This window comes from Strongylocentrotus purpuratus, unplaced genomic scaffold (assembly GCF_000002235.5).
Source record: "Strongylocentrotus purpuratus isolate Spur 01 unplaced genomic scaffold, Spur_5.0 spur5_scaffold_16, whole genome shotgun sequence".
Taxonomy (NCBI): Eukaryota; Metazoa; Echinodermata; class Echinoidea; order Camarodonta; family Strongylocentrotidae; genus Strongylocentrotus; species Strongylocentrotus purpuratus.
Genome location: NW_022145601.1, coordinates 24061841 through 24072502, shown reverse-complemented (window position 1 = coordinate 24072502; position 10662 = coordinate 24061841). Strand labels below are relative to the sequence as shown.

Genomic DNA, 10662 nt, shown 5'->3' with positions numbered 1-10662 from the left:
GTAATAGGCGGACTTATCGTTTCTTTAAATAAATTGTGATTCTTAGAAAAATATCTCGCGATTCCATGAATACAAGTGTAATAAAGAGTTTGTAAAGTCGCTTTAAACAGTTTGTAAAGTCGCATGAATGTAGATTCATGTATTATAACAAAGAGAGTGTGGCAAGAGAGAGAGAGAGAGAGAGAGAGAGAGAGAGAGAGAGAGAGAGAGAAAGGGGGAGGTGGAGAAAGGAAATGAAATACAGAGAGAGAGAGAGAGAGAGAGAGATGGGGACAGAGAAAGGGGCAACACATTGCAAACAAAGGAGAAGGTAAATGAGAAAGAGGGGGGGGGGGGCAGAGAATAAAGAGTGAAGGAAGAACGATTGATAGCTTATAGACGAAAAAGCAAGATTGAAAATGAAAAAAATACATCATAAAAATATTTAAATAGGTGGTAACACTCATTTATTTTGTATGACAAAAATATCGCACTTGAAAGACAAAAACAGAACTAATTATCTATTATGTGATAAGTACTTGTAGATAATAAATAAATAGATATAAACCGTTTTCTAGTATTTCGAGTGGGCACTTGCAGTCCACACATGTATATATATATATATATATATATATATATATATATAGGTTGCATTTGCATTTGCATTTGCATTTCTCGTTGACAATTTTATTTGAACTGCACATTTTGGAAAAGGATACAGTTTACTGAAGGAGAAACAAATAATGTTTGATCGTTAAGGAGGTGGACATCTATTTCGACTTTACTTAAAAGCCAAATCAAACCGAATCAAACCAAAGAGAGAATTACAAAAGAAAGAAAGTAGAAGAACGTAAGAACGTATAGAAGGAAAAAAAGAAAGAGTAGAAGGAAAGAAAGAACGGAAGAAAGTAGAAAAAGAGAAACAAAAAGAAAGAAAGAAAGAAGGAAGGAAAATCAGTTAAGCACCGGGTTTTAAAAGTAGAGGGCAAACTCGGGGCAAAAAAGGGGGGGGGGGGGGGGGGCCGGGGGCAAAATTGCTTCTTGATTGCCATATGGAAAGTTGTAGGGGACTGGTTTGTATGCCTGCTTGGTCAACATTGCAACATTGGGTAATATGCGTGTGTGTATTGGGTTTTTACAGACGTACCTTTAAACGTCACCATCCGAAAGACGCGACTCAGTTTCGAGCCTGCGTCCTCGGTTGAATCAGCTTGTAACTTCTTCCATTGTTAGCTTGATTACAGGCGCACGCCACGACGCCTAGTAATAGGCGGATCTATCGTTTCTTTAAATAAATTGTGATTCTTTGCACGATGGCGTTAGAAAAATGTCTCGTGATTCCATAATACAATGTGAAATAGAGAGTTTCTGAAAAGTCTCATTAAAATTTCCCATCTGGTTCACACTTTTTATAATATTATATAAATAAAGATCAGCTGGTCATCTTCTCGTGTTCCTTTTCCCAATTTGTTGCATTTTAATCGGGGTATACCCCTCCCCTATTTCGCACCCCGTTGAAACGTACAAGTAAAGGAAGAGAGGGAGAGAGGGAGAAAGAGAGATCGAGAGAGAGGGGAGAGAGAGAGGGAGAGAGAGAGAGAGAGAGAGCAATGTTCCACATAAGATTATTAATTTAATTACACAATGGGAGAGAGAGAGAGAGAGAGAGAGAGAGAGAGGGAGAGAGAGAGAGAGAGAGAGAGAGAGAGAGAGAGAGAGAGAGAGAGAGCAATGTTCCACATAAGATTATTGATTTGAATAGACAATGTGCTCGAGTGAGTATATACTTCATGCTGCTCAACTCTTTTCAAGTACACATGGCAACTCCCAGAGATTTTTCTGTCATACTTTACCAACCAAATAAAACAATATTAGTATTTGTGGTTGCCACTAATGCTTATTTCAGGCCAAATATGAAGTGAAATGATACATTCGAAATTCGATGTCAAATTATGGTTAGAACTCATCAACGTTTGGTAGAAGAACTCCTTAATACTTGGATTTATTGGATTTTGAAAATAAAAGTTAATCGTGCATTCTCAGACTTTACCGTATCGTATACAATGAATTTACATTTTCAAAGCTATATACATGTATACAAAATATTATATTTTATTTTTATCTCTTTCTACAATCAATAGAATACGTTTGATTTGTACGAGTTGATTGAAACCGAGTTACCATATTCTCTGCAGGGTATTTGCATAGGCTACATATCCCACATAATGACAAATTAATTTGTTACCAGTTTTGAATATGCAATATAAATTCGTATTCTCATCACTTATCCGAGTGAAATAAAATTGTCAACATTTCTGAGAACAAACTTGGTCAAACACCATCGCACGGCAATGGTATATAATCATAAACATATAGCCTGACAATATGCCAGTTTATGCTAAGGTTCTTTTAGAATGCGTCAATCCTTCATAGATTATGCCTTTGCGGGATGGAAGAAAACTGAGAAAGATAACACTTTGGTTTTAAACATTTAAGTTATCAGTAGCATTCGTCTGAACCAGAGCAAGACAGTTATAATTTACATCGGTATCTGCAACGGCTCCTAGAGCTCGGGAGCTACGTTTACTAAAGTTAAACACTGACGATTCATTGATGTGTTGCGGCCTGGAAATGTTGTCTTTCGAACTTCGAATAGATTTGCACAAGAATGCGCGTCTGAATTCTCGATCCCTGTAGCAATAAATGCACGGATTTACAGCGGAACTCAAGACGACTGACAGAAGACCAGCCACTGCGAGGACATCTCGAAAGATGATACCACCGATATTAGCCAGTTGGACCACGAAGTAGCCGTAGATTGGTATCCAACACATGAGAAAAACACCGACGACCATTGCGGTTGTCTTGACTGCCTTCAGTCGACCATCCTGCAGTCCTGGATGTCCAAGATTCTCTAAGGCATCTCTCTGGCCAGAAATGGCTTTGGACTGCTTCATGGCAATGTACAGGATTCTGATATTAAACACGACGAGCAAGGGAGTCAGGACGGAGATGAAAGCAAGGATGGACCAGGTCTGGACTCGTGCTAGTGGTGTTTCGAATTCATCCGCTTCACAAATAATCGCCCAGCCATCACTTCTGTTTCTCACGACAGAGACGGTAGTACGAATGGCGAGCCCGACCACACAAAGCACCCACATAAAAACTATCCCAAGACCGACGCGCTTGTGCGTCACCAAGCCCGCGTAACGTAGTGGTCTCGTTATCGCGATATGACGATCAACCGTCACAGCTACAATATGGAGAAAGGCTATTCCGCTGAACACGACGTAGGGGAGGGTTAAAACAATGGACGTGGTTGCTTGAGGAGTGAAGATTTCGTAGAGAGCAAAGCTTTGCAAGGGACAAGCTACCAAGCCCGTCAGAAGATCAGCTATAGCAAGGCTTGTGAGAATGAGGTTGGTTGGAGTCCGTAGAGCTCGTTTCCTGTAGACCGCGGCAATGACCATTGAGTTACCAACAATGACACACACTGCCAGAGGGACCATGGGTATCGTGTAGGCAAGGAATATTCTCAAGTCTGTCATGTTCCCCGCAGTTTGGTTGAATTTGTTTGGGCATCCGTGAATAGGTTCATCCATTTCGAACAGCTGATCTCGTTTCGCAAGTGATGATCTCGTCACACAATCGATGATTTCGTCATAGAATAGATGATTTGTTTTGATTTGATTTGACTTGCAATGGATAACTGATAGTTTCGACGCACAGCTGATGATATAAATATTTTGTCACAACACTTATTATCTAGTCACGCAATTGATTGTTCTAGCATACACTTGACTGTCCTGTCTCTCATGATTGATGATCTAGTCGCATACTTGATGGTTTCTTCACAAGATTGATGTTCTCAACGATCACTTCAAAAAACGTATGATCTCGTCATCCGGTTGACAATATCGTGATACAACTTCAAGGTTCCTCTCATAATCGATAATATGGTTATTCGGTTTAATAAAATTTGGAGTGGACTATTAGGCTATTATTATTATTATTATTATTATTATTATTTCTTCACACTATTGATCGTCCACCCTGATAAGTGATATTATAAATAACAATTTATAACATCGTCACACAATGATATCATTACTTATTTAATGGTTTCGTTTCCAGGTTGCTGGTCTCTTAACACATTTGGAGATCTCGTCACGCAAATGATAATCTTGCCAAACAATCGCTAAATGAATGATCTCGCCACGCGGTTGACGATATCGTCGAACAGTCGATTATCTCGTCACCCAATTAACAATATCATCAACTAATTGAAAAACGTCACTCAAATTGTGATTCCTTGATAATATTGTCTAACTCTTCAACAATTTATCATATCGCCACTATTTGAGGACGTTGTCAAACGAGTGAATCCCGTCACCAAGTGGTGGTCTCGTCACACAATTGATAACCTCGTCACACAGTCTACAATCTCGTAAACAATGGATGATCTCAAACCCTTGTAAGTGATTATTCCGTCACCCGGTAGATAATTTCGTCATCAAGTCAATTTTTTCGTCACACTATTGACGGTTTCGTCACGTAGCTGATAATCCGTCGCCAACCAGTTGTTGCTAAACGAACGATTTCGCCACCCAACTGATCGTCACATCAGAATGTTAGTAATCTCGTCTCATTATTGAGAGTCTGGCCATACAACCGACGATTCCTCACCGAACTGATAATCTTTACAAGAAATGATGAACTCTTCATCCAATCTCTTGCAATTGTTTAATGTTCTCGTCGCAAATGAAAAATCTCCTTACATAATTAATACTGTCATTTACACGTACTTGCTGTTTTTGAAAAATCTATTTTCTGAAGTTCATATCTCAAACTGTTGATGTAAAATGTTAAACCTCAACATGAAGAGATAACCCGCGTTTTGTGAGATTACAATCTTTATCAATTATCACTTGCGTTGTCCTCACTTGCAGTTACCGTTGTCAATGAATTTGATAAGCAACGATGTTGGTATAATGCTTCAGATCCACTAACCTTTGAATAGAAATAGCGGGATATATATAGAAAGAGGGAAGATACACTGTGTCTTGATGTTTAGTTTCAAGTGTTATATGATGACCTAGTATTCAGTTTCAGGTGCGATGACCAGCATACGTTGTGTTAGAGTATGTATTTCCGTTACATAGTTTACAGACATATAAGAAAAATACCCACAGATAAAGATAGATGAATTATTTGCACGCATATAGTTTGTATATTAATATTGCTTCCCGAGACGATCCGTTGGTAAAATTAATGAGTAAAAATCAATTAATAAGTAAAGTTTCTAACTCTAGATCTCAAGATGACCACGGATCTATTGCACATTAATGCTGATCATAAATGATTTTTTTTTGACACGTTATCTAACTGACTATCGATTTCATCGTCAGCAACAACCACCATGGATAATAGTAATAAATTGAAGACACCCCCTCCCCCACAACATAATAAGATTATATACATGATATATTAGTGCCTGCAATGTATACGAATCGACATCTCAGTCATTTGGAGTCATCCACATGATATATAGCCATCGTCTAGAGTGGCGTAGCGTCGACTCAGCATTTGAAGGGGCACTGGCATGCATGGGGGAGGGGGCATCGCGGTCTTCCTGGGCTAATTGAGTGTGACTTGACAAGGCCGCTGACTAGGGGGGGGGGGGGGGTCTTAATTTCTCTCACGTTCATTTCTCCATCTCCTTTTTTCTCTCTTTCCTTGCCCTTAATTAACCTTTTTTTAGGTCATAGTTCAATTCGATTTTTTTTCTGGGGGGGGGGGGGGGGAGGGGGTGAAAGCCTCCCCCCCCCCCCCCGCCCCTCCAACTGGAAGTTGAAGGATATTCATCGAAAGCACGTGCTGGCATATCATGAACGATCACAACTACTTCCTCAAAAAGATCACCGTGCTTAACCTTGCATAGTATCACTTTCAATCTTACACACTTGCACTTTTTCGGGGTTCTTCACAAAGTATCACTGTAATTATATCTAGAGGTAGGGAATATTGGATATATGACAAACTCCCCACAAGAAAACAAAATTCAGTCGGAAAATCTGGAATTTTTATGATTTGTCACCAAACTACAAATTTTAATGACCCACCTTTTGTTCATTGGCTTGTAGGGAAATGTTCATCTACATTGTAGGCAACGTTGGTAAAACACCTTCCTCCTTTACAAAGTATCACTGTAATTATATCTAGAGGTAGGGAATATTGGGTATATGACAAATTCCCCACAAGGAAACAAAGTTCTGTCGGAAAATCTGGATTTTCTATGATTTGTCACCAAACTGCAAATGTGAAACAAAGGCTATTTATGTAGCACCTCCATCGCTTTAGGAGTGATTATTTCAAAATGTACAAAGTGGGACCTCTTCATGTTTTGAAGATCTGTGGCTATTCGGGGTCATGTGGGACATGTGCTAACCGTGAACTGGTCTATGGAAAGGAATCTCTCTCACAAACATAGCAGTACACACACATATATACCACATCTTTACATACAAACTATGTAAGCAAGCTCTTTCACTACTACTAGTTCCAATTCCATGGACAGTTTGTTCCCTCCATCAAGCTCAACAAAATACACATTGATATTATTTATTATGCAGTCAATTGTTTTTATTTGTTAATTAATAGTTTTTTCCTTGTTCTTCAGGGTGATGACAACAACCCATGATTGGAGGACTATTCCTATACCGTCCCAGAAAAAACGAAACCGAGAAGTATCGATGTTTTATCATACCTTAATCACAACCATAATTAATTAATGATACATATTTGGAAAGCTTAGAGTCTCCTCTTTCATGTGATGCTACTCAGATGATGCATATTTCACGCATGAGTGATTAAAAGCAATTTGAAGGAAGGAAACCAAAAAGACATTTGGCGGGCGGTATCTGAATTTCGAAGAAAAATTCACATTTCTAGAAAGTTGAGTTTCTGCCCTTTCATATGACACCTCAATCAGGAAAAATGAGCGAGGAATAACAAAGTTCTGTTTGTTTAAAGTAGCCCTTACATTTTCATAATTTTAACAAGCGAATTCGTTTTCACTGGGTGCCTGCCGTAGCAAAAAGCAGATTTGACAAAAGACTTAACTCCGTTTCGTTGACAATCAGCCACGCATGAAGACTCTCGTCTACGGCTGATTGTCAACGAAACGGAGTTAAGTCTATTGTTGATTTCGTTTATTGATACGGCAGGCAGCCAGTGAAAACGGATTCGTTTAATAAAATTATGGAAATGCAAGCACTACTTTAAACAAACAGAACTTTGTCATTCCTCGCTCATTTTTCCTGATTGAGGTGTCATATGAAAGGGCAGAAACTCAACTTTCTAGAAATGCGAATTTTTCTTCGAAATTCAGATACCGCCCGCCAAATGTCTTTTTGGTTTCCTTCCTTCAAATTGCTTTTAATCACTCATGCGTGAAATATGCATCATCTGAGTAGCATCACGTGAAAGAGGAGACTCTAAGCTTTTCAAATACTTCTCGGTTTCGTTTTTTCTGGGACGCACTGTATACCATGCAGATAAAGGAGGAGTCAACATTGAATAATCACTGCGATCATGTTTACAGTCAAACCTGCTATAGAGACCACCTGTAAAGAAAGACCACCTGTCTATAAACACTTCATATTTCATTTCTCAATGTTTTTCATTAAAACATGTGGTGAAATAAACCTCTGCATAAAGACCATCTGCCTATATAAAGACCATTTTTAATGTCTCCCTCGGACGGTGTTTCTATGCAGGTTTGACTGTATTTCAATCATGTTTATACCTCCACACAGTCTGGAACCTCACAGGCTCACACATTGAGTTATATATATCTCAAAAGCTATACTAATCGAACATGAGTATACAGGAACACAGAAAATAGGGGAAAAAAAATCAAATTAACAATCAGCCCGAGATATTTCTAGCTTTTCAGCTGTGCATTTAAAAAGTGGTTATAGTTTGTGCACTAATGTCTGATTAATGGACTTTGCCTTCCAAGACATCACCTTTTGTTCAACAAAATGAAACTATAATTCGATCAATCACATACATGTCACACTTGGGCAAGTCCAAGGTATGCATATGTCCCAACCATTACAAAGTATTATTGAATCGTATTATGGTTTTGTGAACGTAAAACGACACAAATAAATCTTTGTATTTGATGTTTTGTCCGATTCAAGCTCTAGCTAGTAGGGCTACCAGCTTGATACAGTCATCAGGTATCTTAGATGTGGCCGATACAGTAATGGGAAAAAACAGCTTGAGCTGGCCCACATGTAATCCCACATGTAATTCTAAATACATATGTGTTTACTAATCCCTATATGTTTATTTATAAATACATATGTGTTTACTAATCCCAAATCTTTATTTATAAATACATATGGGTTTACTAATCCCAAATGTTTATTTCTAAATATATTTGTTTACTACTTTACCCAAATTCAAAAGCATGTACGGTGCTTGAAAATAATAGTGACGATGACACATGTACCAGTCTTCTGTATACCTTGCTATTCATATACATGTACCTGTCTGACCTTTGACCTTCAATGCACCAAAAAAGCAAAACAAGAACTCTTCTATAACACCTCCGACAATTCTTTGCAGAAGAAGAGATATATTAGGGGAAAGAACGTAAGGAACACACAGCAACTTGAACTGTTTCATCGAGCTGCAGGTAAAATTCCACAGAAACTCAAACCCATGTAAATTTCAAGGCAGCATTAAAATGGGGGAATCCCCGGATTGACTCATGTCATATTATCATCTGCTTTCACTTCCTATGTGTGAGGAGTGTGGAGGCGTGTCACATGCTGTGCACTGACATACATGTAATCAGCTGAGCAATCATGAAGTACTTAGTTATACTTAGGAATCATTACTGTCAGTCAAGGTTGTATCTGACTCATTCATACAATATTAATTATTCCAAAATGCTAAAGAAATACCTTATGTTAAAGATAAAGTTGAGTCCTGGTCATGCAACTGCATTGTGAAAGAAACAGTGTGGAATCGATCAGAAAAGGTTGATCATCTAGCATATAAGTACATGTATTGGTGTGTACTGCAAGGTTCTGTAATCGTCAAAATGATAAGATATTCGGCCCAGTCTTGTTAAAGTTACAAGCGCTGTACACATAAAGATGTAGATGGGACTACACGAACGTGTGGCATAAAAATCTGTCCTCACTTTTACGATGTTACATGCCATATTTAGAATATTAAGGCATTTGAAGAGCCATGCTTTTCAGGGACCATTTTTACTGTAATGTTATTCCACACTTGCATATTATACAATGATAACACTCACAAATTATTTTTTACCTCTTCCCAGATCTCAACCTTCTCTTTAACAGCAGACTGGACAAAATATTGGGTACGTTGTTACATCAAGGCCAAGACACATCTTTCGACCTGAACACAACTACATTTGAAAGAAATTGCCATATGAATAGTTTTGAACATAATGTAATATCTTCATAATCACTTATACATTTACATGTATAGAGTTAGCCTTCCAGTATAAAAAAAAAAGGAACAATCTGCTGAGAATTCCTGTCTTGTATTTAAACATCCTTCATCAGACAAAAAAATAGTCTACATGTATTTTGTCCAGGAATATGTTCAGCTGAGACTATAAGTCTGGCTTCAACAAACCCCTCTCCTGTCTTGGAGGAGAGGAGAATGTTAAACTTTGCAGAAGAAAAAAAGAAACAAAAGACTCCTTCACGCAGGCGGACTTTTCCTTCTCCATCTGTAACACTCACATGACTGCAGACTGACTCAATGTCAGAATTTTAAAAAAAAATTTAAAAAAAAAACCCTCCACACAGGCGGACTTTCCTATCTCTATCTATCACTCACATGACTGACTCATAGTAAAAGCAGAAACTTTCGCCATTTCCTCAACAAGAAACTTTTGCTGCATCTCAAATTTCAGTGTTGAATCAGTTGTGATTTCATAAGGCCATTTTCGTAATGTTACCAAATTTTTTGCATATGTCTTCGTCACACTATGAATATGGAGGACAAAGAAAGCGGACAAAATATACAGTTCCTCAGGTAGACAAAGGAACATCCCTTCACTGCTATTATGTAAAAAGGTGAATATGCATGTGACACCTGTTCTACACCATTTTACATAATAGCAGTGAAGGGATGTTCCTTTGTCTACCTGAGGAACTGTATATTTTGTCCGCTTTCTTTGTCAGTCATGTTCATAGAGTGTCAAGTGCCTCACTACAAAATTCGCTTGTCATGAATATTTGTATTTTAATAGTCAGAATGCATATTGCATATATTACATGCTGTTAGCACTATGAATATGACTGACAAAGAAAGTGGACAAAATATACAGTTCCTCAGGTAGACAAAGGAACATCCCTTCACTGCTATTATGTAAAAATGTGTAGAACAGGTGTCACATGCATATTCACTTTTTACATAATAGCAGTGAAGGGATGTTCCTTTGTCTACCTGAGGAACTGTATATTTTGTCCGCTTTCTTTGTCCTTCATATTCATAGTGTAGGTAAGGCAAGCCATGTTTGTCCTACCTAGCAACAACTAATTAAATGTACACAATTGGAATTCTTACTATTGAGACAATTATTTGTAACAGTACAGACAGGTGAATGGAATCAATCGTATCGAG

General features: G+C 38.1%; 1 protein-coding gene across 1 annotated transcript; it reads right to left on the bottom strand.

Moving 5' to 3' along the window:
- Positions 1-2462: 2462 nt before the first annotated feature.
- Positions 2463-3981, bottom strand: LOC100887977 (octopamine receptor 1-like). Its single transcript, XM_003724105.3, has one exon. It carries the CDS (start codon positions 3579-3581, stop codon positions 2463-2465), a length of 1119 nt encoding a protein of 372 aa, XP_003724153.2. The 5' UTR covers positions 3582-3981.
- Positions 3982-10662: the final 6681 nt, after the last annotated feature.

What these genes read in the sequence shown, in the direction of transcription:
- LOC100887977 (XM_003724105.3), bottom strand. Translation starts at nt 3,581, where the DNA reads ATGGATGAACCTATTCACGGATGCCCAAACAAATTCAACCAAACTGCG.